The sequence below is a fragment of the Mustelus asterias genome, chromosome 22, assembly GCF_964213995.1.
Source record: "Mustelus asterias chromosome 22, sMusAst1.hap1.1, whole genome shotgun sequence".
Lineage (NCBI taxonomy): Eukaryota > Metazoa > Chordata > Chondrichthyes > Carcharhiniformes > Triakidae > Mustelus > Mustelus asterias.
In genome coordinates this window covers 2,730,569-2,757,624 of record NC_135822.1, presented here as the reverse complement: position 1 = coordinate 2,757,624, position 27,056 = coordinate 2,730,569, and the positions used below count along the sequence as shown (strand labels likewise).

Below are 27,056 nucleotides of genomic sequence, written 5' to 3'. Positions count from 1 at the left end.
CTTCTCTGGTGAGGAATGCAATGGAATCCTGGTTGAGCTGCACAGACTCTGTCCAGCTGAAGTTGTAGCACTGAGGGTGGCTCATTAACAAGAGAATGAGCGACAAGAAATATCAAAGGCTTGCCACCCAGATCTATATTTATTGCCCATTCCTAATTGCCCTTGAAAAAGTGGCTGTGAGCCGCCTTCTTGAGCTGCTGCACTCTATGTACTGTAGGCACACCCACAGTGCTGTTAGGGAGGGAGTTTCAGGATTTTGATCCAATGACAGTGAAGGCATGGCGATATATTTCCAAGTCAGTGTATTATTCAGAGGGGAGCTTGCAGGTGGTGATGTCCCCATGCATCTGCTGCCCTTATCCTTCTGGGTGGTAGAGGTCTTGACTTTGGGATTGCCATGAAATTATATAGTGAAGACCACAATAAAGAAGCACTTTGGTTTTCCTGCCAATATCAGTTGGTTAGAGAATGAATCTGACAAGCTTTAACTGTGGTACAAATATCCAGCCAACTCTTGCTCCACATTAAAATTTAACTAACTTTTGGAGACTGCTGAATGGGGACTCTGTACATTTATACACACTGGTCAGGATTCTCTGACCTCACCCGTGGCTGGGATTCTCCAGTCCCGCTGCAGTGAATGGAGATTTGGCTGAGTGCCAAATTCTCCGTTCTTGCTGGCAGCGGTAGCGGGACGTGTGAGACTGGAGAATTCTGGCCACGATCTCACTGACCCTGGTTATACAGTGACACAGAGCTGGCAGAGCCGGTTGAATCTGGTGCTCCTGTATCATTCTAAACTCCCACCAGTTAGTACCTGATGTCTGAGCTGCACTGTGCACCATGGTTTGGGTATTTGTTGCAAGTTCCTTAGGCCGCGGTAGGGGGCTCTGTCATGCAGCTTTGGTGCTGTGGGTATCGTATTGATATCAAAATGGCATCGGCACTGTGAGTGCATTCTTGTGGCATGACCCACACTGCTCACTGGAACGGCAGAAGTTGACGGGTGACCTGATAGAAGTCTACAAGATTATGAGGGGCTTGGACAAAGTGGATAGTCAGAAGCTTTTTCTCAGGGTGGAAGAGTCAATTACTAGGGGGTATAGCTTTAAGGTGTGAGGGGCAAGTTTTTTTTACACAGAGGGCGGTGGGTGCCTGGAACTCGCTGCCGGGGGAGGTAGTGGAAGCAGATACAAGAGTGACTTTTAAGGGGCGTCTGGACAAATACATGAATAGGATGGGAATAGAGGGATATGGTCCCCGGAAGGGTAGGGGGTTTTAGTTCAGTCGGGCAGCATGGTCGGTGCCGGCCTGGTGGGTTGAAGGGCCTGTTCCTGTGCTGTAATTTTCGATGTTCTTTGTTCTTTGCTCACCATCGTGGTGAGGGCAACACTGGTATGATGCCAATGCTAACATGCCGACCTCACCACTCCAGCTGCTGCCCTCTCCTAACCTCACTCAGTTGAACATACACTCAGAACAGCACGGAGCATCCATCAGCGCTGAGTTTAAGGATCAGCAACTTGCAGCTTAGCTGTTGATTAATCCATACTTGGTTCTATTTTGAGTTTGTAGAAGTGTGGGATGTTTTAAGGAGCTGCTCGCAGTTGCTGAGGTCAACAGGGGGTGATCCGCTCTTTGGGGAAGGCACTGACTGTGACTGCGGGGGCTTGGGCCCAGCTCCAGTCACTGGCTATCTTGCAGCAGTTCCCCTTGGGCAGTGACATGAAGGCGAGTGGGGCACAGGCAGCAAAGAGGACAAGCTGTTCCCAGAGAGAAGACGAAAGAGGAGGAGGAGGGGGAGAGCTTTCAACAGGAGGTCTTAACCACCTCAGCTTCTCTCTTACCGCCGCAACAGGAAGAGGGTGTGGGCCATCTGCACTTCACAAGGGAGGTACTCACAGAACTCTGCCAGCCAGCAGCCACAGAGCAGGGTCAGGATGGCACTGCCAGTGGCTGTGAAGATGGCAGTGACCTTGAATTTTCCTGGATCAGGATCCTTCCAGGTTGGAGCAGGTGACATATCTCCCAGTCCACTGGGATCTTGCTGTGCTCTTTCTGAACAGAAACGAAACAAGTGGAGTGTTCCGGGTAGTCTCCCATGGTGGAGGGAGCCATCAGCTACTGACTTTGCCAGCACAGCATCTGGAAACTGGAGTGTAGCAAAGCGGGGGAAGGTTATTGCTCACTGAATGTGCCAGTGGGGGATGCAGTTATACTTCGGTGGATTGTGTGGGAAATGTCCACTTGCCTCACAGTATCACAATACTTATATTCTATACCACTCACTCCCCACGCTCCCCCCCCCCCCCCCCCCAGCCCCCGGCCATACCTCAAAAGTCAAACTGACTGTCTGGTGTCAAAGGCTCTTCAGGTGTACATGGCCAGCATGTTTACAATAACAGCCCTGTTACACACAAAAAAACATCAGAAATTAGAGCTTGGGGGTCCTAATGCAATGGTTCAGTTGCCTGGATAATGCTGGGGACCCTTGCAGTACTCGCAGGAATGGGGTCTTGGTTTGGGATCTGCTGCATCCTGCTCAAGCTGGCTCAGGGCATCAGGCCCTGTCACCCGGGGTGCAGTTCCCCCTGAGGAGGGAGAGGGAGAGAGAAAAGTGAGGCAGCCGGCACTCCATGTTCTGGCAGCCAGGACTGTTCCTGATCCCCTCCCTTTGAGGATCTATTGACTCACACGTCACGATCCTGATTTGCGATTTTCTCCCGTGTAACTGGGTTATCAGCACAAGGGCCAGGTCACTGTTCTTGCCAACCCAGTAGAGATGGCGGGGGATGGTAGAGAGATGCACTGAGTGGTTTTAAAGTTAATAAGTGGCCTGGAAGGGACAAGGTTGAACACATTGACCCTAAAGGCATGGGTTTACTGGATTTTGCAATGCATTGCAACAAATAAGCTGGCCTGAGCAGAAAGTCTGCTGCTGCACTTTGACTCGCTTTCCAACTCCGTTTATGCAGCAGGTTTGAGGCCTGAAGGTTTGAATTCTTGCTGCTGCTCTCAGGGAGGGGAATGTTTCGGATGATGCTGTAAAGTAGCTGGGTTGTGTCTTTCTGTCCCACATGACAGAGCTCGCAGCCACGCAACTCCACAATCTGTAAACTCCTCCAAGATTCCAACGCACAGCCATTTGGAAGCGACTGATCTGGGACTTTTCTGACTCTCGGCAAACCTGTCAGAGTTTTTGAGGTTTTGTCAGTGATAAGTAACTTTGTCAGCGTTGGGCAAATCTGACCTTGCTGCTTTCAAACTTTCCGACACGGAGAAGAGCTGTGAATTTATCAAATATTGCATTGGGTAAGTTAATCTCCTCACTCTCCAATCATCCGATGGAATTTCAGTTTAAGGCTTGATTTTGTTCTTAAATTCAATAATTTAGACACTATTAAGGGACACGGTTGGAATGGAAACACGGACCTTAATCATTCATAGAGAAAAAACTTGAGATAAAATTATTTTATTGTCAGACATAGAATTCAGTTTGTGATCTGCGTCTCATTAATCAGTCCTATCACTTTAATATGGGGCATGGTTTAGTTATTTACTGGATGTTAAACCACTGGAAAACCATCAGCGCTGCTGTTAATATTTTTGTTCACCTACATTATTGGATAGGCACATGGAGCACACCAGGATGATAGGGAGTGGGATAGCTTGATCTTGGTTTCAGATAAAGCTCGGCACAACATCGTGGGCCGAAGGGCCTGTTCTGTGCTGTACTGTTCTATTACAAACACACTGTGAACCTACACAGAATAATGCAATAAACTTAAAGTAGCTCGCAATCGGTTTTATGAGTTCTCAGAGTTTGATGCTATCCCACTGTTTAATGGGAAACTTCATTCTTTCCAGTAAAGTAAAGCTTCCCTTTGGTGTTATTGAGGAATTGTTTGATTTGATTTGATTTATTATTGTCACATGTGTTAACATACCGTGAAAAGTATTGTTTCTTGCGCGCTATACAGACAAAGCATACCGTTCATAGAGAAGGAAACGAGAGAGTGCAGAATGTAGTGTTACAGTCATAGCTAGGGTGTAGAGAAAGATCAACTTAATGCAAGATAAATCCATTCAAAAGTCTGAGGGAACGCAGCAGGGAAGAAGCTGTTCTTGAGTTAGTTGGTACGTGACCTCAGACTTTTGTATCTTTTTCCCCCGAGTGAAGAAGGTGGAAGAGAGAATGTCCGGGGTGCGTGGAGTCCTTAATTATGCTGGCTGTTTTGCCGAGACAGTGGGAAGTGTAGACAGATTGGATGGGAGGCTGGTTTGCGTGATGGATTGGCCGACATTCACGATCTTTGTAGTTCCTTGCGGACTTGGGCAGAGCAGGAGCCAGACCAAGCTGTACTCCCTTGTACTCCCTGCTCAGTGACATTGCCACCCTCAAGTCAATTCCTAACTTATCCAATGATCCAGGTTGCTGCTTTTCTTTGTCTTTGGTCTTGCTGGTGTTTGGGATATAGCATCAGTTGGAGTTTCTGACATTTACAGTGGGTTGGAAAGTATTTCATTTCCTGTAAAGCATTATGATTGTGTAAGATGCTGTATAAATGAACTCTTCCCGTCCCTCTATCAGACTCCTTCCCCAGCTCTTAAATACAAAGATTACCCCCCAGGTCACATAGAGACTTATAAAATTCTAACAGGACTAGACAGGGTAGATGCAGGGAGGATGTTCCCGATGGCGGGGGAGGCCAGAACCAGGAGTCACAATCTGAGGATTCAGAGTAGACCATTTAGGACGGAGGTGAGGAAACATTTCTTCACTTAAAGAGTGGTGAGCCTGAGGAATTCATTATCACAGGAAGTAGTTGATGCCAAAACATTGAATACATTCAAGATATAGCACTTGGGGCAAATGGGATCAAAGGTTATGGGGAGAAAGCAGGACCCATATTGAGTTGGATGATCAGCCATGATCGTGATGAATGGTGGAGCAGGCTGGAAGGGCTGAATGGCCTCCTCCTGATCCTATGTTTCTATGGTCAAATTGGATAATTGGATACTCTCCAAACTACAACCCCCCCCCCTCCCCCCACCGACCTCTGGTCCAGAGTGCTCCTCTCTTCATCCAATTAGAAGCCAAGCTTGTCAATTAGGTTGACTTCCAGTCCAGAATCCTGTTGGAAAAAGATTAAACTCCCCGGCAAGTGGAGACACACAGGCTTTCAATCTGAAACTCTGACCCCACTGCAGTTTGTCTGGAGGTAACAATAGGGGAGGTGGTGGTGTAGTGGTATTGTCACTGGACTAATAATCCAGGGAACCAGGGTCTGGGGACCCAGGGTTCGAATCCCACCACAGCAGATGGTGGAATCTGGAAAAATCTGGAATGAAAAGAGCAAAGAAAATTACAGCACAGGAACAGGCCCTTCGGCCCTCCAAGCCTGCACTGACCATGCTGCCCGACTGAACTAAAGCCCTCTACCCTTCCGGGGACCATATCCCTCTATCCCTATCCTATTCATGCAAAAGTCTAATGATGACCATGAAACCATTATTGATTGTCATAAAAGTCCCATCTGTTTCACTAATGTTCTTTAGGGAAGGACCCAGGCAGACCCAGGCACCCAGGTTCAATTCCAGCCTTGGGTGACTGTCTGCGTGGATTTCCACTGGGTGCTCTGATTTCCTCCCACAGTCCAAAGATGTGTAGGCTGGGTGGATTGGCCAAGTTAAATACCTCCTTAATGTCCAAAGATGGGGAATTAGTGGGGCAATTGCATGGGGTTAAGGCAGTGGTTCCCAAACTTTTTTCACTGGGCCGCACTTTCGGAATATAAATTTGCTCGTGCCACACGGAATTTTTTCTTGATAAGAAATACATTCAAAAACAAAAAAAAACAACTCCTAGCAGTGCTTGATTCATAACATAGAACACAACTACTTTATAATATGATCATGGGACATCCAGAAAGTATAAAACAATGCTTGTTTAAACCATGTTTAAATGTTTCTTTGATTGTCCTTGAATCTTCCCGCCACACTTGCCATCCTCTCTCGCCGCACCAGTGTGGCGCGCCGCTCCCTTTGGGAACCACTGGATTAAGGGGATAGGGTCAGGGGTGGGCCTGGGTAAGATGCTCTCTCGGAGAGTCAACACAGACTTGATGGACCAAATGGCTTCCTTCTGTACTGTAGGGATTCTATGGTCCTTACCTGGTCTGGCTTACATGTGACTCCAGACCAACAGCAATGTGGTTGACTCTTAAACACCCTCGGAAATGACCGGGCGGGATACAGTTCAAGGACAATTAAGGTTGGGCAATAAATGCTGGCCCAGCCAGCAACACTCACATCCCATGAATGAATAAAAAACCCCAAAATGATGGGTGAGAGATTCAGTAGCAGAGTTAGGAATGAAGAGGACTCACTATCATAACCTCTACTAATTTTTGAACAAACTTGGATGGGCACTTGAAGGAAACAAACTTGCAGAATGGAGTTTTCTGTAAAATGCTGGCATGGACTAGATGGGCTGGATGGCCTCTTTCTGTGCTTGAAATTACTCCATGGGCGGAATGTTCCCATCCCGCCCGCCACGGGAATCGTAGCAGGCGGGACACGTTCTATGCAAAGGTCTGTTGTTGATTCCTGGTGGGATTTTCTGGCTTTGGCTGAAGCGAGGCTGGATAATCCGGCATTTTGAGTAAGAAATGGCGATAGTCGCTTTTTCAAACAATTCGATCCATTGTTTTCTTCTTCTTCATTTCGCTGCCTGAAGCGAGGGCTGGCCCACAGCACCAAGGCCTCCACCATGGTTAGGACAAGGCGGCAGCTCCAGAATCCACCCCAACCAGAATTGGGATCAAACACCATGCAGTTGGCATTAATCTGATCCCCAACAACCATCCAGCCAACTGAGCCAACCAATCCCCCAAGCAGTTCAAGCTGCTGTGGGAACATCCACTTTTACTTCCATGTCATAGTCTGGGGCAATGGATAGTGATGGTGGAAGCTCCAATATTCCTTCCATCACATGGCTAACCTGGAATCTCAAAGAACAAAGAACAAAGAAAATTACAGCACAGGGACAGGCCCTTCGGCCCTCCAAGCCTGCACCGACCATGCTGCCCGACTGAACTAAAACCCCCTACCCTTCCGGGGTCCATATCCCTATTCCTATCCTATTCATGTATTTGTCCAGACGCCCCTTAAAAGTCACTATCGTATCTGCTTCCACTACCTCCCCCGGCAGCGTGTTCCAGGCACCCACCACCCTCTGTAAAAACTTGCCTTGTACATCTCCTTTAAATCTTGCCACTTGCACCTTAAACCTGTGCCCCCGAGTAATCGACTGTTCCACCCTGGGAAAAAGCTTCTGGGAAAAGTCTCTCCCACTCTTACCACCTGCCATTGGTGCATGTTGGAAGGATATATAAGTTAATAATCGACTAGTTTGGCCGTGTTATGAAGTGGGACTTGAACCTGGAACTCCATTGTTTTATGGCCAGTGTATTTTCTATTCAGACCAATGGAACAATTCTCACATTCTCCCAGTTAAACCTGTTTTGATATCTTGCTGCCATTATTAGTAATTCTGATGTGGATGGTGAGGTCATGAATAATTCTCAGTCTGATGAAAGGTCATTGAGCTGAAACATTTACTCTTGTTTCTCTCTCCACAGATGCTGCCTGACCTTCTGAGTCTTTCCAACATTGGCTGTTTTTATTTCAGATCTTCAGCATCCACCGAATTTTGCCTCTGAATTATTCTCAGCCTCCCACCCTATGTAGCCCAGTCATTGGAGAAAATGCAGATGACCATGCACATAACCCCCCAGTCACACACACATTAAAGTTTTAAAGTTTATTTATTCGTCACAAGTAAGGCATACATTAACACTGCAATGAAATTCCCCTAGTCACCGCACTCCAGCGCCTGTTCAGATCAATGCACCTAACCAGCACATCTTTCAGACTGTGGGAGGAAACCAGAGCACTCGGAGGAAACCCACGCAGACACGGGGAGAACGTGCAAACATCACACAGACAGTGACCCAAACCGGGAATCAAACCCGGGTCCCTAGCGCTGTGAGGCAGCTTTGCCACCGTGCTGCCCCGTGCTGATATACAGGTTGAGGAATAAAAATCTACTGCATCCAGACACACAAACAAACACCAACACACGGCACCTAGCAGGACATTCCAACCTGATTTAGCAGCAAACACTTTGTTCCAGCACAGTCTGATCTGTACAACTTACTCTCAATATGTTTAATGATGTAACTCCCATTCTAAGCAAACATCATTAACCCTTGAGAATCAGTGACCCACCAACACCACAAACCTCGTGACAGATTACAGTAGAAACCAACATATGAGCTGCGTTTCGTTACAAAACAATAAACTGCTAAATGATAGAGAGAAGGGAATAAATTAGAATTAGGCAGGTTACACACACTGTATGGAACGTAACAGCCAGTAACCAGCGATCAACGGATTCCCCTATTTGCTGGGTGAGCATGTTCAATCACTTAATCTCTTTGAGATTTCTGCCCCCCCCCCCCACCCCCCCTTTATTCTGGTGTCTAATATCCAAAAAATGATCTTGATGTGGCACAGTCACATTCAAAGACAAATGTCATTCCCCCCAGGGTATGAGGGATCGTGCAGGCCTTCTGTTACTGGACAGGTAAGCTCTCAGCCAGACAGAGAGCAGGCAAAGACCCCCATAGGGGTTGCAATTTGGGACAGAAACCAGTACCACTGGGGGTCACGGCGGGGGTGGGGGGGGGGGGTGTTCCCTCCCTGTCAAAGTGCTGCCTCCTGTTCGAATGGGGAATAAAGCAGGCTCTTCCTGAGCTCAGCTTCCACAAGAGGCAAATCTGAAAGACATCCTGGAATTCGCTGAGAATTCTGTGCAGGACTTCATTATCAGGCCTCAACCTAATTCTTGCCAGTTGTGAGGCCTCATGCCATTGAAAAGGTCACAGAAGATGCCGAGAGATCCGTTATCTTAACATTAGAGCATTAATAAGCCCTTTAAGGATGTGGAGGAATAAATAGCTGCTGTTTTGGCAAACATGAGAGGCTAATGTCCTCTCCTGTGCTGTAACAATCTGTGATTTCTCTTTGTTCCTGTGAAGGGAATCAGGGTCTTTGTGGAGAGGCAGTGAGCTTTACTGCTTCTGATAGCAGATTGAGACAGACGATTTTACAGGATCAGACAGTTCACTTTGACCATGAGAATGACCATGTTTCCATCGTTCGGGGACAGACTAAGCTGATCTTTCTCTACACCCTAGCTATGACTGTAACACTACATTCTGCACTCTCTCCTTTCCTTCCCTATGAACGGTATGCTTTGTCTGTATAGCGCGCAAGAAACAATACTTTTCACTGTATGGTAATACATGTGACAATAATAAATTAAATCAAATCAAAAATCAGCGGGTTTCGGTGTGGATGAACTTTGGTGCTCGGCTGGGGGAGAATTCTCCCAACAACCTAAACTTAAAATCAAGTCTTATGTTGTAATAGACTGCTGCTGAGCAGACTGGAGAGAAATTCCGACAGAGACTCTCAGCAGCTAACATCAAAGAAAGGAACTCTTGTTGAATTTATGGATCACCTTTTACATCCTCAGATAATTCTAAAGCGCCTCACAATTAGTGAATTATTTCTAAACTGCAAACACAGTGGCCAATATTCACATTGTAATGTAGGACAAGTGTGAATGGATAAATGACCAGATTATCTCTTTTCATTGGTGTTGGTTGAGGGAGGTTGGCTATTGTCCAAGAGACTTCCCCTGCTCTTCCGAAGCCCCCTATCTGGAAGGTCAGTGGTGGAAGCACTAAAGCTGTTCAAATAATTGACCATGCATCACGAGTGATAATCCTCAAGTGACAACTGAGGGCAGGAGATCACAGGCTTTGGGCCTGCACAGTACTCGCTCTGGGGATTTGGTGTGCTTTTCCCTTTGCTCCATTTTCAGCCCTCACTCACGGGTACCTCGCTTCATCTCCATAAAACCATAAGACATTGGAGCAGAATTAGGCCACTCGGCCCATCGCGTCTGCTCCGTCATTCAATCATGGCTGATATTTTTCTCATCTTCATTCTCCTGTCTTTTCCCCATAACCCCTGATCCCCTTATTGATCAAGAACCTATCTATCTCTGTCTTGAACATATCTATCCATCTCCTTTGACTGCCTGGTACAATGCAGCCCTCCAAGAGTTGGTAACTTGTGGCATCAATGTGAAGGTTTTTCAAGTGTGCTTGCGAATGATTTAGAACCTGAGTCTAGGTCAGCCCCATGGCCTTGAAGCATTTGCAACTCTTCACACAAGAGAACCTTTGGAATTTGACTATTTTCCAACTAACGTAGATGACCAAGGCATCTTTGTTTGAGATAAGTCATTAGTCTTGCAACTAGTTTCCTCCAGTTCTTCAATATCAGGATCTTTAATGTTTTACTTGATGTTTAGAATACAGCTGGTATGCAATCAGTTTAATGTTTTCTCATCGAGAAAAGAAAGGGCTTGCATTTGTATAGCACCTTTCGTAGCCTCAGGACAGCCCAAGGCATTTCACAGCCAATGAAGTCCTGTTAAAGTGTAGTCATTGTTGTAATGTAGGAAGTGCAGCGACTGTTGTTGGTGATCCAGGTTTCACTCCAATATAACTGTGTTCATATTTGCTTATTAGTATGATGTTCAATCTTAAGTTATGCCAATTAGTAAATCAATTGACTGAATGTACTGGTTACCATTCCAGTGAACCAGTTAAGCTTGTCCTCTGAAGATAAATTATCCAATTCAGTTAAGCCTAGATAACAAAATCTGTGTACAACTTCCAGTATGATGTAAGCAATCAAAATTTCTGCTGTAGTCTGTGTTCCTCAAGCCGTGACCATTTCCTTCTTTAGTTTGGACGGCTAGACAAAATTAATCTCAGGCAAATGTAAAACTGTTGCAAAGCAATTTAATCTCCAGTTCTCAACTGTGGAACAATTGCAATGTCAGCAGAAATTAATTCCTTTATCAACAGATGTTTCATTTTGCTTTTTTGTGTGTCGTATTAAAGAATTTTCCATCTGATCTGACTATTGGCACTAAATGAGAAAGCATCATGAAACAAAAGATACCAGAGTGTGAATACTCCTATTCGCAGCCTGATAGACAGAGTTGGACAAAGATGCATGAACAAACATTGATTGTTCGAACATATTCTATGATAGTGCAAGTAATGCCATTAAATATTGAACCTTACAATGAGTACATGGCTTTTTATTGCTACTTGTCATGGAACTTAGATCATTACAATTTAACAAAATCGCATCCTGTTTGGGTATATTTCAATTCCAGTATTGCAAGAACGCAGTACGGCTTAATCAGGCTATGTTTACAATAAAACTGTCGACCTCAGGACTGAGCCCACGCCAGATTTCAGATCTTGCTGGTTTTCAGGTGGGGCGATTTGCGCTGGGTTGGGTGGGTCAAGGGTTTTTAAAAATATGCATTTGTGGGAAATGGGCGCCACTGGCATTTATTGCCCATCCCTAGTTGCCCTTGTTCAGAGAGCAGTTAAGAGTTAACCCCATTGCCGTGGCTCTGGAGTCACATGTGAGCCAGACCGGATTAGCACAGCAGAATTCCTTCCCTAAAGGACATGAGTGAACTCGGTGGGTTTTCCCAACAATGGTTTCATGGCCATCAGTAGATTCTTAATTCCAGATTTACTTATTGAATTCAAATTCCACCACCTGCTGTGGCGGGATTCGAACCCAGGTCTCCAGAACATTAGCTGAGTTCTTTGATTAATAGTCTAGCGATACCACTCGGCCATCGCGTCTCTGGGAGGATGGGGAAAGATACGTGTGCAAAACTGATAATTAGTTGCAGACCATCGCACCAGGGCAGCACCTCTCACCACACCAGCTGGTAAGAAATTTCATTCATCAATAATAATACAAATTCATAACTGACAGCTTCAAAAAATTACTGGTTTTTGGACATTGCCGGCATTCTGCCACTTTCATCGGCACAAAGGGAGTCTGTGTACAGTCCTTCAAGGTCAGAATACATGAGGACATTTTATCATGCATTCTACAACTGACTCAGATTACTAAAATTCTTTGTTGGGTCACTGTTCTGATGGTTTGATTCAGCGCTCAGTGGAACGGAATCATACAGAACAGCAAGGTTCCAGGGTGGATCTGGACTCTAAATGGGGTTTCTAACCCTCCACAATATCCACAGTAAAACCCATAGGAGAATTTTAAAAAATAGTTCTTTAATTTTCTTTGAAAACTTTAATTTCTTAATAATTTATTGATGATAAAAGCAAGGAGAAATGACAATGATTCCAAAAAAGTGATGAAGATTTCAATGGCGATGGAAAGGTTTGATGTGGAGATGCCGGCGTTGGGCTGGCGTGGGCACAGTAAGAAGTCTCACAACACCAGGTTAAAGTCCAACACACTGCTCAGAAAGCTCGTGATTCCAAATAAACCTGTTGGACTTTAACCTGGTGTTGTGAGACTTCTTACGATGGAAAGGCTGCGAAACAAGGGATGGAATTCTCTCAGTGTGGTGCTGGGTGGTTCCCGCACCAGATTCAGCGCTTGGAACCTCATGCACAGGGAAGTTTCCCACCAGCTCTCCTGAAGGGCCAGCAGCTGATTTGTCCATATGCTCTCAGCTGACGGGGTTCAAAGGTCACAGTGCCATATTTAAACACCAGTCCAGCACACTCCTATCACTCTCTCCAGCCCACCCATCTTCAACAGACCTTCCAACATGTCAGGAACACAGAGGGGAAAGGCTAGCAGCTTCAAGAAGAAGGCAACACAGGTTTTCAGTGGCAGAGCCCTTGCGGTCCTCATTTACGGAGTGTGGGCCCATCATGTGTCCTCGACCCTAAGGATGGCTCAGCGAAACACAATGGTCTCTCCAGCCTGGGAGGTCAGTGCGGCTGTCACCCTCCAGGAAGTGCCACCCAGCGCAGGAAGTGGATGAAGGATCCGCTCCCCCTCCCCCAGGGTAAGCCCTCTTTCAGCTCCCTCCAATATCAAACTCTCATCATGGCATCATGTACTCAAACGGCGACACTCTTCACGGATCTCACACATCCATTAGCGGGGCACACAGATCAACACTCACTCTCTCAACAAGACTTTCACAACAACACCATCCCACCTGTCTTGTTGCTTCAACTCCAATCTCTGTCCCTTCTGGGGACACACACGGGACATGCATTTCACCCGATCTCTGCTCCATCCTCTCTCATCACATCTCTTTCTTTGTTCCCATACAGACCAAAACCAGGCCCAGCAAGCAAGAGAGAGAGTCCAGACCTGGGGAGGGATGGCAGAGATCATCACCCTCACTCAGTGCGAGGAGGTTGCAGCAGAGCTCGCTGGCGAGGGCCAGGATCACTCCTCGGGCAACACAGAGCTTGTGGCCTCTCACAGCAACCCAATATGGATCTCAACTCCATCACTGCACCCAATCCTGCGATTCACACAGAGGGCAATATATCCTGAAACAGTTTCAGCTTATCCACTATCACTGTCCTTTGGCAGGTACCAGCAGACCGTGGACAGCCAGCCCAGCGGCTCCCTAATCCCCAGAGCATGTCTGAGGATGAGGAGGAAGCACTGTCACCATGCTCACCCGCACTCTCCCCCAGCGCAGAGACACACACCTCGGCGGGGTGCAGTTCAACTTAACACACAAGATCACTTTCTGGAGAATCCCTCACTGACACGTCCCTACAGCAGCGGCAAGCGTGGATATCCCAGGTCTCGGGCACTCGGGGGGGCTGTTAGAGACTAGCCACCCGCTCAGTCATAGCACGGTGGCACAGTGGTTAGCACTGCTGCCTCCCAGCGCCAGGGACATGGTTCGATTCCCGGCTCGGGTCACTGTCTATGTGGAGTTTGCACGTTCTCCCCGTGTCTGCGTGGGTTTCCTCCGGGTGCTCCGGTTTCCTCCCACGGTCCAAAAGACGTGTTGGTTAGGGTGCATTGGCCATGCCGAATTCTCCCTCAGTGTACCCGAACAGGCGGCGGAGTGTGGCGACTAGGGGATTTTCACAGTAACTTCATTGCAGTGTTAATGTAAGCCTACTTGTGACACTAATAATAAATAAATAAGATGAAGAGCCTGTGGCAGTGGCTGCCAGCTGACTGGTGGAGATCCAATGGCAGGGATCAGGATATTGGGCAGGGCTTCGACAGTCACTGTCAGAGTGCAGCGCGTGATGGAGGAATCCCTCCACGTTCTGTCTGATATCGAGGCTCCAAAATGCCGACATGACAAGGTTCACCATGGAGACCTTGCTCCAGCAGGTCCTGCCAGATCTGCCACTAGCCAGGCACTCCATGGCCACACACTCTGGTGTGCACCATCAGGATGTACACTACATGGGAACAGGCACCTTGGCCTCCCTCCCCGCACCCCATCTCCTCCAGGAGTCATGCCCAGCCACTCTGGCAGCCACAGGAAGGATGAATGTCGGTCGGACACTCCAGGGGCCTCCCTCAGGACAGTCCAAGAGTGCACATTCGCTCACACCCCTCATAACGTGCAGTCTGTGTGCATCAGCTTCCAGTAATAGATGCGTTAACCTTTAGACTGCTTTCTTTGTCCGTGTGTCATTCAGCCGCAGCAGGGTCCAGCTTCCCTCCCCTCGGACTTCCCTTTGCCTTCCATCGTTCGCCTTCTTCATCCAGCTCATTGGCCCCCTGCCTGCCATCACGAGTCCTTGCCCTTAACCCACCCCTCTCTTTGCGTAGCTCGCCTTCCCTAGTGCCCCTTCGTGTTTGTCCTTCCCCCCTCCTTACACTGCCCCCTTGCACATTGCCCCCTCCCCCCATTGTCTTCGTCTACCCCAACCCCTCCCCCCACCCCCCTCCCCTCACACTCCACCCCAGTCAAGTTTCAGACCTTAGTTATGGCGGCTGAATGAATCCCACAGCACACTGCTGTCCAGATAGACACTGGTGTGTGGCACTGGGGCAAAGGAGACCCCTGTACTCCCCAACCCCATGCTCAGTACTGCTCCAAGACAGTGACATAGGGGGTCCATGGGTCCCGCAGCACAGTGCTGTCCATAAAGACCAGCTCAGCATGGAGGTGGAGGCAGGAACCTGTCTACCCCAGAGACTGGTGCAGCAACATGGCAAGTGGGCTTTGCATGTTGCATGCATCTTGAACTCTGTCGCAAACTGAGGACGGGCTTGTGCATGCCAGCCTTCAGCAATCTGGTTCGGCGCCAATGTGATTTCCCGCTGGCGAGATTCCGGATTGGACAGCCCGATGGGATTCTGGCGGGCAGCTGTTTTAATGAGCATTCATGAGATGTAAATGAATGTAAATGGTATTCGTGCCATCTGCCAGCAGGAAGAGCGAGCTTCCATTGGGAGAATTGCAAGGGGACTTTCCCCCTGCAGGTTTCCATCTTGTTGGCTCTCACCAGATTCACCGCATCCACCAGCAAACCCACCATTGGCAGAATCCCAATGCTGGCAGCAAGTGGAGAGTGAATGGTTATCAGATAAAACCTTCAGGGTCAGGACTGAACAGATGCAGCAACCCAGAGTCTAAACTAAGTCAGCTGGTGTCAGCCAGGTCGCTGAGCAAAGTGTTCCTCGAACTCAGATTCTGTTTCCGATTCCCAGCTACTGATTTCTGTACGAATGTGGTTAAATTCTGCAGAGTCAAGTCTGGCTGCAATGCTCCCTCCCTTAATGGATAAAGAGAATTCTGCCTCTCACATTTCAGGAATTTACCGGAAGGTGCATAGAACGGCCAGAACACAGAAGGAGGCTGTTCAGCCTGACGTTTCCATACTAGCTCACTGTAAGAGCTGGTCTCACCTTTTTCCCATGAATCATCAGTTAATTATCCAATATTTTTTTGTAAGCGAGGACTGATCCTGTCTCCATCGCATTCACAGATAGCAGCACCTTGTACCTCAGCACCAGTCAGTGTGTTCAGGAAAGGGGTGACAAAAGTTGGGGGAAAAAACCAACTCCTTTCTTTTCTTAGTTACAGAGGCTCATTGTGAAGAAGTGACATGTAAAACATTGCTGACACGACTTCAATCCTGTCAATCCTCTGTCACGTCTTTCCCAAGTTTCAGAACCCAGGCTTGATGAGAAAGTGGCAAAACACTTGACTGGTCAAAGGGGAAAGATTAGCCAGGGTGGGGGGGGTGAGGGTGGGGATGAGGGTGGGAGTGAGGGTGAGGGTGAGAGTGAGGGTGGGGGGAGTGAGGGTGGGGATGAGAGTGGGGGTGAGAGTGGGAGTGAGGGTGGAGGTGAGGGGTGAGGGTGGGGATGAGAGTGGGGGTGAGAGTGGGGGTGAGGGTGGGAGTGAGGGTGGGGATGAGGTTGGGGGTGAGGGTGGGGGTGAGGGTGGGGGTGAGAGTGGGGGTGATACTCGGGATGAGGGTGGGGGAGTGATGCTGTGGGTGAGGGTGGGGTGAGGGTGGAGATGAGGGTGGGGGTGAGGGTGGGGGTGAGAATGGGGGTGTGGGTGGGGGTGAGGGTGGGGATGAGGTTGGGGGTGAGGGTGGGGGTGAGGGTGGGGGTGAGAGTGGGGGTGAGGATGGGGGGTGATACTGGGGGTGAGGGTGGGGGAGTGATGCTGTGGGTGAGGGTGGGGTGAGGGTGGAGATGAGGGTGGGGGTGAGGGTGGGGGTGAGAATGGGGGTGTGGGTGGGGGTGAGGGTGGAGCTGAAGGTGGGGGTTTGGGTGGGGGTGAGGGTGGAGGTGAGGGTGGGGGTGAGAGTGGGGGTGTGGGTGGGGGTGAGGCTGGAGGTGAAGGTGGGGGTGTGGGTGGAGGTTAGGGTGGGGGTGTGGGTGGCGGTGAGGGTGGGGGTGAGGGAGGGGGTGTGGGTGGGGGTGAGGGTGGGGGTGTGGGTGGGGGTGAGGATGGGGGTGGGGTGAGGGTGGGGGTGAGTGCGGAGGGTAGGGGGCACAGGTTTGACCCATTCTTGCCAATGGTTATTGTGGTGAACAGGGGGTGCCCACAAGGGAAGAAAATATCCGCTAACGTTGATGCTGCTTCTGAAAACAAAGAATAATCTCCATTTATTCACCGCCTTGCACAGCTTCAGAACGTTTCAAAGTCCTTCACTACCAATTAATGGCTTTTTAAAGTGCTGTCAGTCGGAATGCAGGTGGGTCATTTGTATAAAGCATCTCCCCACAAACAACAAAATGAAGCAGTTAATTCATTGTGTAAGTTAATCAGTACCGTCCAATCGGTCATCTGGAAAGTTTCCCTGCTCTGATTGTAGTGTTCTGGGATCGTTTACAACAGACAATAACACTGCGGCTTACCTGAAAGACAGCAACTTTGTCGATACAACACTCCCCTGGACATTCTGCCTAAGTTTTTAAATCACGCGTTTTATAAAAGTAAAAATAAATCCTGCAACTGAATAGAAATTAAAAGCTTTAAATTCACGCCCAAGGATTACACCCATGATAAAGAATTCTGAGGGACAGAGTTAGTGTCCACTTGGGGAGGCAAGGATTGATCAGGGATAGTCAGCGTGGCTTCGTCAGGGGAAGTGATTAGATTTTTCGAGGAGGCGACTCGGTGTGTCGATGAGGGCAGTGCAGTTGATGTGGTCTGTATGGAACTCAGTAAAGGCTTTGACAAGGTCCCATGGATTCCAGGGCAATTTGGCAAATTGGATCCAAAATTGGCTTAGTGGCAGGAGGCAGAGGGTGATGGTCGAAGGTTGTTTTTGTGACTGGAAGCCTGTGTCCAGTTATGTTCTGCAGGGATCGGTGCTGGCTCCCTTGTTGTCTGTAATGGTGCAGATGTGAATGTGGGGGTACGATTAGTAAATTCACAGATTACACAAAAATTGGTGGTGTGGTAAATAATGAGGAGGAAAGGCATCGATTACAGGGTGACGTAGACGGGCTGGTCAGACGGGCAGAACAGCGGCAAATGGAATTTAACCCTGAAAAGTTTGAGGTGATGCATTTTAGATGGACTAACAAGGCAAGGGAATACACAATGAATGGGAGGATGCTAGGAAGTGGAGGATCAAGGCACATTTTCAAAAATCCCTGAAGGCAGCAGGACAAGCAGATAAGGTGGTTAAGAAGGCATATGGAATACTTGCCTTTATTAACCAAGGCATTGAATATAAGAGCAGGGAGGTTATGATGGATAAAACACTCGTTAGGCCATAGCTAGAGTACTGTGTGCAGTTCTGGTCGCCACATTATAGGAAGAATGTGATTGCACTGGAGAGGGTGCAGAGGAGATTCACCAGGATGTTGCCTGGGCTGGAGCGTTTCAGCTATGAAGAGAGGCTGGTTAGGCTGGGATTGTTTTCTTCAGAAAAGGCTGAGGGCGGAGCCTGATTGAGGTGTACAAAATAATGAAGGTCAGAGATAGGAAGAAACTTTTTCCCTTAGTAGTAGAGAGATCAATAACCAGGGGGCATTGACTTAAGGTAAGGGACCAAAGGTTTAGAGAGGATTTGGGGACAAACTTTTTCACCCAGAGAGTGGTGGGAATCTGGAACTCGCCTGAAAGAGTGGAAGAGGCGTGAACCCTCACAACATTTAAGAAGTATTTAGATGAACACTTGAAATGCCAAATACAGACCAAATGCTGGAAAATGGGATTAGAATAGATAGGTGTAAGATAGACAGCATAGGCACGATGGGCTGAAGGGCCTCTTTCTGGGCTGTAAAAAAACTCTAGTCAAGGAAAGTTGTTAGATGCAAGTATTAAAGGTTATAATATCGAAGCAGCTGATGGAATTAAGGTACATCAACCCTGATCCAACTGAATGGCAGAATGAGGAGGGTGCGTGGCTTGTTTCCAAGTTGCATTCTGCTGTTATTATCAACTAACCAGAGCTTGCTGTCTTCAAAATAATTGGTTCTCAACCTAGGTTAACTGAACAAGCACTAACGGCATGAGTTTTGTGTTATAACAGATCTTGCCAATCTTCAGCACCGACAAGTGAACAATGAACACTCATGAGACAGATGTACAGTACAGCCGATGGAATGATAATGCACAGGATCAGGTCACCATCAGCATCTCCGCAATACAAGCGTCAGGCTGTAAACGGTAAAACTCATGTTTCAGCAAGATTATCCCATAATCCATTGCGTATTCAGCAAGTAACAGTTTGTGGACAGAGACATGTCTGTCCCTCCATCAGAAGTTTCAGTTGTAAGTTTAAATAGAGGAACTCAGGACAAAGATAAGTTTGTTACTTTTAATCAGTAAATGCCACTGAGCTGTAATGGTGTAATTACATCTTAGAAACCCTGTACATTGTGTTGAATGAAATCTCGCAGAAGTTAATTTTTATATTGTTAAATTAATATAGAGGTTATGGGTCAGATGTATAATTTACACCTTTTAAATCTGTAATTTTTACCATATTTTCTTCTCTCGTGGAAGCTCTTGATTTGATTTGATTTATCATTGTCACATGTATTGGTATACAGTGAAAAGTATTGTTTCTTGCACGCTATACAGACAAAGCATACCATTCATAGAGAAGGAAGGGAGAGGGTGCAGAATGTAGTGTTACAGTCATAGCTAGGGTGTAGAGAAAGATCAACTTAATGTGAGGTAGGTCCATTCAAAAGTCTGACAGCAGCAGGGAAGAAACTGTTCTTGAGTCGGTTGGTACGTGACCTCAGACTCTTGTATCTTTTTCCCGACGGAAGAAGGTGGAAGAGAGAATGTCCGGGGTGCATGAGGTCCTAAATTATGCTGGCTGCTTTGCCGAGGCAGCAGGAAGTATAGACAGAGTTAATGGATGGGAGGCTGGTTTGCGAGATGGATTGGGCTACATTCATGACCTTTTGTAGTTCCTTGCGGTCTTGGGCAGAGCAGGAGCCATACCAAGCTGTGATACAACCAGAAAGAATGCTTTCTATGGTGCATCTGTAAAAGTTGGTGAGAGTTGTAGTGGACATGCCAAATTTCCTTAGTCTTTTGAGAAAGTAAAAGCGTTGGTGGGGCTTTCTTAACTATAGCGTCGGCATGGGGGGACCAGGACAGGTTGTTGGTGATCTGGACACCTAAAAACTTGAAGGTCTTGACCCTTTCTACTTTGTTCCCGTTGATGTAGACAGGAGCATGTTCTCCCCTATGCTTCCTGAAGTCGATGGCAATCTTCTTCATTTTGTTGGCTTTGAGGGAGAGATTACTGTCGCTGCACCAGTTCACCAGATTCTCTATCTCATTCCTGTACTCTGTCTCGTCATTGTTTGAGATCTGTCCCACTGCGGTGGTGTCATCAGCAAACTTGAAATCGAATTGGAGGGGAATTTGGCCACACAGTCATCGGTGTATAAAGAGTATAGTAGGGGGCTGAGAACACAGCCTTGTGGGGCATCGGTATTGAGGATGATCGTGGAGGAGGTGTTGTTGCCTATCTTTACTGATTGTGATCTATGAGTTAGGAAGTTCAGGATCCAGTTGCAGAGGGAGGAGCTGAGGCCCAGGCACAGAGTTTGGAGATGAGTTTCGTGGGAATAATGGTGATGAAGGCTGAGCTGTAGTCAATAAATAGGAGTCTGACATAGGTATCCTTGTTATCTAGGTGTTCCAGGGCTGAGTGCAGGGCCAGGGAGATGGTGTCTGCTATGGACCTGTTGCGGCGGTAGGCAAACTGTAGTGGATCCAAGTAGGCCGGGAGGCTGGAACTGATTCGTGCCATAAGTAACCTTTTGAAGCACTTCATAATGATGGATGTGAGAGCCACCGGATGATATTCATTGAGGCACGCTGCTTGGACGTCTTCTTAAAGCAGATAGGGACTTCAGATTGTTGTAAAAAGAAGTTGACGATGTTTACAAATACCCCTGCCAGCTGATCCACGCAGGATCTGAGTGCACGTCCAGGTACCCCATCCGGACCAGTCGCTTTCCATGGGTTGACCTTTGAGAAAGCTGCTCTGACATCTGCAATGGTGACCTCAGATACAGGTTCATCCAGAGCTTCCAGGGTTGAGGGCATGCTCTCGCTGACCTCTTGCTCAAAACGGGTGTAGAATGCATTGAGCTCAAGAGGGAGGGGTGCGTTGGAGCCGGCGATTTTACATGCCTTCATCTTGTAGCCTGTTTTGTCTTGCAGACCTTGCCATAGTCGGCGGGGGTCTATGTGGCTAGCCTGGGACTCTAGCTTTGTCCAGTACTGTCTTTTGGCATCTTTGATGGACCTCCTTAGATCGTATCTGGCTTTTTTGCATAGGTCAGGGTCGCCTGACTTGAACGCCTCAGACCTGGACTTCAGCAAGCAGTGGATATCCCTGTTCATCCATGGTTACCGGTTGGGGAACACACGGATTTGCTTCTTTGGCACACAGTCTTCTACACACTTACTGATGAAGTCAGTTACTGTAGTGGCGTACTCGTTCAGACTGGTCGCAGAGTTTTTAAATACTGACCAGTCTACTGACTCCAAGCAGCCCCGTAGGAGATCATCCGATTCCTCAGACCAACATTGCACGACTTTCTTTGATGGATTCTCCCGCTTTGGTTTTTGCTTGTAAGCCGGGAGCAGGAGCACAGCCTTGTGGTCTGATTTGCCAAAGTGTGGGCGGGCGATAGAGCGGTAGGCATGTTTGATATTTGTGTAGCAGTGGTCTAGGATGTTTGGGGCTCTGGTGGAGCAGGAGATGTGTTGGTGGTAACTTGGTAGTACGCTCTTGAGCTTGGCCTGATTGAAGTCCCCGGCCATGATGAACAAGGCCTCGGGATGTTTCGTCTCAAGGCTATTCGTAGTGGTCTTAGAAACTTAGAAACCCTACAGCACAGAAAGAGGCCATTCGGCCCATCAAGTCTGCACCGACCACAATCCCACCCAGGCCCTATCCCCATATCCCTACATATTTACCCACGAATCCCTCTAACCTACGCATCCCAGGACACTAAGGGCAATTTTAGCATGGCCAATCAACTTAACCCGCACATCTTTGGACTGTGGGAGGAAACCGGAGCACCCGGAGGAAACCCACGCAGACACGAGGAGAATGTGCAAACTCCACACAGACAGTGACCCAAGCCAGGAATCGAACCCAGGTCCCTGGAACTGTGAAGCAGCAGTGCTAACCACTGTGCTACCGTGCCGGTGTATATTTCGTCCAGTGCAATCTTCACGTCCGCATGGGGTGGGATGTAAACTGCCATCAGGATAACGGAGGTGAACTCCCGCGGAAGGTAGTAGGTGCGGCATTTTAGCATCAGGTATTCTAGGTCTGGGGAGCAGAAAGTTATGATGTGGAGATGCCGGCGTTGGACTGGGGTAAACACAGTAAGAAGTTTGGGGCTTGGGGCTCCGAAAGCTTGTGTGGCTTTTGCTACCAAATAAACCTGTTGGACTTTAACGTGGTGTTGTTAAACTTCTTACTGAGCAGAACGTTGCCAGTGTTGCTATGTCTAGGCACCACAAAATGCTGATTAGGAAGCAGACCCCAATTCCCCTAGTCTTGCCTGGGGCCGCTGTGTGGTCCATTTGATGGAGTGAGAAGCCCTCTGGTTGTAGGGCACTTTCCGGTGAAACAGGAGTGAGCCACGTCTCCGTGAAACAGAGCACACAGCAGTCCCTCAGTTCTCTTCGGAAAGTGAGTCTGGCTCTAAGTTTGTCTACCTTGTTTTCCAGAGATTGGACATTTGCAAGCAGTAAGCCAGGGAGGCAGGGGGGCTTTGGGGCCGCGCTGTTTCATTCTCACCTGCAGGCCTGTACGTTTTCCACGCTTCCTGGAGTGTCTGCTTCTTTCCGAGCCTGGGAGACGGTGAGAGTAGTTTGGGGTGTTAAGGGTATAGCTGTGTCCAATGAAGTTCTTCACTCTGGTCGGTGTGTGGATGTTGCTGTTGCTAGGCTGCAGTTACATGGAAGCCACTCTCCACTAAGATGACCAACCTTCATGTTTCCAACTGGACCTTGGGGCGTTACTGAGCACAATCACGGGAGCTTCCTGCTGAAATTCTTGAGTAGTGAACAGGAGCAGAAACCCTGGCTGACATATTGCCTCCAAAGTCGAGGAATAGCAAGGTCAATTCTTGCATTGCTGCTACCCTGACTGGCACCAACTCATTTGGGACCTTCCCGATCTGTATGTGTCCCATCTTCCAGCAGACTGGCCGAGGCAGGTATCAAAGATGCTCATGTCCACTTGTGCCAAGCCCATGCCGGAAGCAAGTTTATTGGCTCTCTCTGAAGAGAGAACGACTTCTGCACATATTCCTCGTAAACCTGTTGCTGCTGGACATAGTTTCTGAGTTCCACTGGACACCGTTCAGATCTCAGGAGGGTCATGTGCAGGATTCCCTGTTGAATGTGTATATTGGGCTCAGACAGCTGCCACACTGGAAGGTCAGCAAAGACCTCCGAAACTCTTCCTAGAGCAATCTCTTCAATGTCTTCAGCTTGTGGCAGATATGGGTGGTAGACTATTACATGTGGAGACTTTATCCACAACTGCCAGAGGATATCAGTGATGCCATGCTGGCCAGGTGAAGCTACCTTTCAATGTCATGTCCTTGATGATGCAATGAGCTGTCAGTTTTGAGACTGGTTTTGAGTAACGATATTGCTGGGTATCGTTGCTCATTCCATAGGTGAGTTCCCTCGGCACTCAGTTGTTGAGTAGGATGGGCAAAGTGTCAGGTGGAGCTGTGAGAGTGACAGAGGAATAAAAACAGAAAATGCTGGAAATATTCAGTGTGTTAGACAGTGGAGAGAGAAACAGAGTTAGTGGGTGGAATTTTACCAGTTTGTCCCGCCCATCGATGGGCGGAGCGAGCCGGTAAAATCACGCGAGAGCCGAGAAATCAACATCATGCCCGATTTCACGCCTGTCGCGATTTTACGAGACCCGGATTTCCGGCACGATCAGCTTCTCGCGGAAATGGGCGGGAGGCTGATTCATTTATTTTAATTTAATTTAATTTATTTTAATGCTGCTTTACGTCTGCTTAGTGAGCCCGGCAGTCAATCGTCCAGGCTCGCTTGCCTTTCTGGCCTTGCCGGGAAAGGTTCTCGGCAGCGAGGAAAACACCTGCTCCCCATGAACGGGGAACAGTCGTGTTGGCCTCGCGGATGGAACTGGAGGCCATTAAGGCCCCCCCGGGGAGGCCGAGGACAAGGCGGGGCTTTGGCTGTACCACATTGGCAGTGTCACCCTGGCACTGTGACACTGCCAGCCTGGCACCTGGGCAATGCCCACTTGGCACTTGAGAAATGCCCACTGGGGACCTGGGCAGTGCCAGGGATGGGGCCAATAGGGTGGGCCAGTGTTAGCACACAGCGCCAGGGACCCAGGTTCAATTCTGGCCTCAGGTCACTGTCTGTGTGGAATCTGCCCATTCTTTCCATTCTGCGTGGGTTTCCTCTGGGTGCTCCGGTTTCCCCCCACACTTCAAAGATGTGTGGGTTAGGTTGGTTGGCCATGGTAAATTGCCGCTTAGTGTCAGGGGATTAGCAGGGTAACTGTGTGGGGTTATGGGGATAGGGCCTGGTTGGGATTGTGGTCAGTACAGACTCTATGGGCTAAATGGCCTCCTCCTGTACTGTAGGGATTCTATGAATTCCAATGGTTTTTGTTTTTTTTTGGGTTTCATATTAGATTCTGATCCCACTGCAGATTTGGTCAGAGGGAATTACAGAGAAACAGCGGGAATGGATGAAATCAGTGATTTCTGGCATCACCCTTGAGGTTCTGACCCAGTTAGGCTCATTTCAATGTCAAAGTACACAAGCTAAGCTAAAGGAAGCTTTTTTTTCACAGTGATTCCCCAGTGCCAGTATTTTAAGGGCTAGTATCATAGAGTCCTAGAGTGATAGAGGTTTACAGCATGGAAACAGGCTCTTCAGCACAACTTGTCCATGCTGCCCTTTTTTTTAAAACCCATAAACTAATCCCAATTTGGCCCATATCCCTCTATACCCATCGTACCCATGTAACTGTCTAAACGCTTCTTGAAAGACAAAATTGTACCCGCCTCTACTACTGCCTCTGGCAGCTTGTTCCAGACACTCACCACCCGCTGTGTGAAAAAATTGCTCCTCTGATCGTTGCTGCACTCTGCAGCTGTGTCCTTGGGTACAGACACCGACTTCTTCCACAGTCTTGCTGTTGCTTGTAACGTTGACCTGATTTAATTTTTCAACGTGTTTTTTTTTGTCTTATTTCTCTTTCCAGGATATTTAATAAATTATGCAGCGGGAAGTTGGGCATTGTGATGAAAGTACTCGGAGGAATTGCTGTGTTCTGGATCATCTTCATCATTGGTTATGCGACTGGCTATTATGTCCACAAGTGCAAGTAGAAACACAAACCAGAAACCTGAAAGTTACCGCATTCCTGTTGTCACATTTGCTAAAAATTCTGAACTCTCTCAGGCGTTGCCTCCCGAGCGACTTGCAGTTTCCCATTTGAATATAATGAAAGAATCAATCTAAAATTCACCATCCCGCAGCTTGCTGGATGGAGTAAGCCACTGTTTGACTCTTCAATTCCAAAATTAAACCTGACGTAGTTTGTTTATCTTAAGGGAAGATTGTTCCACGGGATTGTGTTGAGGAAGGCACATGTACAGGGGAGGGTACATGACGTATCAGCAGCCCAGTGACACTACTGCAATCACAACAATATAAAAACCAGCCACACACAGACCAACATTCGTTATATTTCTTCTTTAAAGAAAAAATTCAAACAAAAGTACCTTCCATCGTTATTAAGATGCTGGAAATCTGAAATAAAACCATAAAATGCTGAAAATACTCAGCAGGTCTGGCATCTTAATCAGCTGGACAGCCTCTGTAGAGAGAGAAGCAGAGTTAACGTTTCAGAATGATGAGTCTTCATCAGAACTGGCAAACTCTCTTTGACGGGAATTGTTAATTCTCTTTCTGTCTCCACAGCTGTTGTCTATTTGATGAATTTGGTTTTCTGTTTATCTTCCATTCTCACTGTCCAGATGCGAGGCCAACAGACCAGGTACAGATTTGATCCCTGAGCTTGGCAGTAAACGCTCTCAATGACCTTGGGGTTTGGCAAGGAAGTTTTCCAATGTTGCTTCTCCTGGTCACTGTCCAATGACTCCCTCCTGCTGGAATATCTGCATGTGCAATTTAAGTAGTCTCACAACACCAGGTTAAAGTCCAACAGGTTTATTTGGTAGCAAGAGCTTTTGGAGCGCCGTTCCTTCATCAGGTGAGTGCCGGCGCTCCAAGGAGCGGTGCTCCGAAAGTTCGTGCTACCAAATAAACCTGTTGGAATTTAAACTGGTGTGAGACTACTTACTGTGCCCACCCCAGTCCAACGCCGGCATCTCCACAACATGCATGTGCAATGGGTGAGGAGGTAATCAGTTTTGATATCCTCCAAGGACATCTGGGCAGCCAATGAGCCATGTGTTTCTGGTCAGCCACATTGCTGTGAACAAAGAACAAAGAACAGTACAGCACAGGAAACAGGCCCTTCGGCCCTCCAAGCCTGTGCCGCTCCTTGGTCCAACTAGACCAATCGTTTGTATCCCTCCATTCCCAGGCTGCTCATGTGACTATCCAGGTAAGTCTTAAACGATGTCAGCATGTCTGTCTCCACCACCCTACTTGGCAGCGCATTCCAGGCCCCCACCACTCTCTGTGTAAAAAACATCCCTCTAATATCTGAGTTATACTTCCCCCCCTCTCACCTTGAGCCCGTGACCCCTCGTGATCGTCACTTCTGATCTGGGAAAAAGCTTCCCACCGTTCACCCTATCTATCCCCTTCATAATCTTGTACACCTCTATTAGATCTCCCCTCATTCTCCGTCTTTCCAGGGAGAACAAGCCCAGTTTAACCAATCTCTCCTCATAGCTAAGACCCTCCATACCAGGCAACATCCTGGTAAACCTTCTCTGCACTCTCTCGAACGCCTCCACGTCCTTCTGGTAGTGCGGCGACCAAAACTGGACGCAGTACTCCAAATGTGGCCTAACCAGCGTTCTATACAGCTGCATCATCAGACTCCAGCTTTTATACTCTATACCCTGTCCTATAAAGGCAAGCATACCATAAGCCTTCTTCACCACCT

The 27,056-nt window shown here is 47.9% G+C and overlaps 1 protein-coding gene across 1 annotated transcript; it reads left to right on the top strand.

Annotated features, from left to right (window-relative positions):
- The first annotated feature begins 2,927 nt into the window (after nucleotides 1-2,927).
- Nucleotides 2,928-26,272, top strand: smim1 (small integral membrane protein 1). The gene is made up of 3 exons (XM_078238461.1): nucleotides 2,928-3,312; nucleotides 18,945-19,081; nucleotides 25,176-26,272. The coding sequence occupies exons 2-3, from the start codon at nucleotides 18,978-18,980 to the stop codon at nucleotides 25,300-25,302; spliced, it is 231 nt and encodes a 76-aa protein (XP_078094587.1). The 5' UTR covers nucleotides 2,928-3,312; nucleotides 18,945-18,977; the 3' UTR covers nucleotides 25,303-26,272.
- Nucleotides 26,273-27,056: the final 784 nt, after the last annotated feature.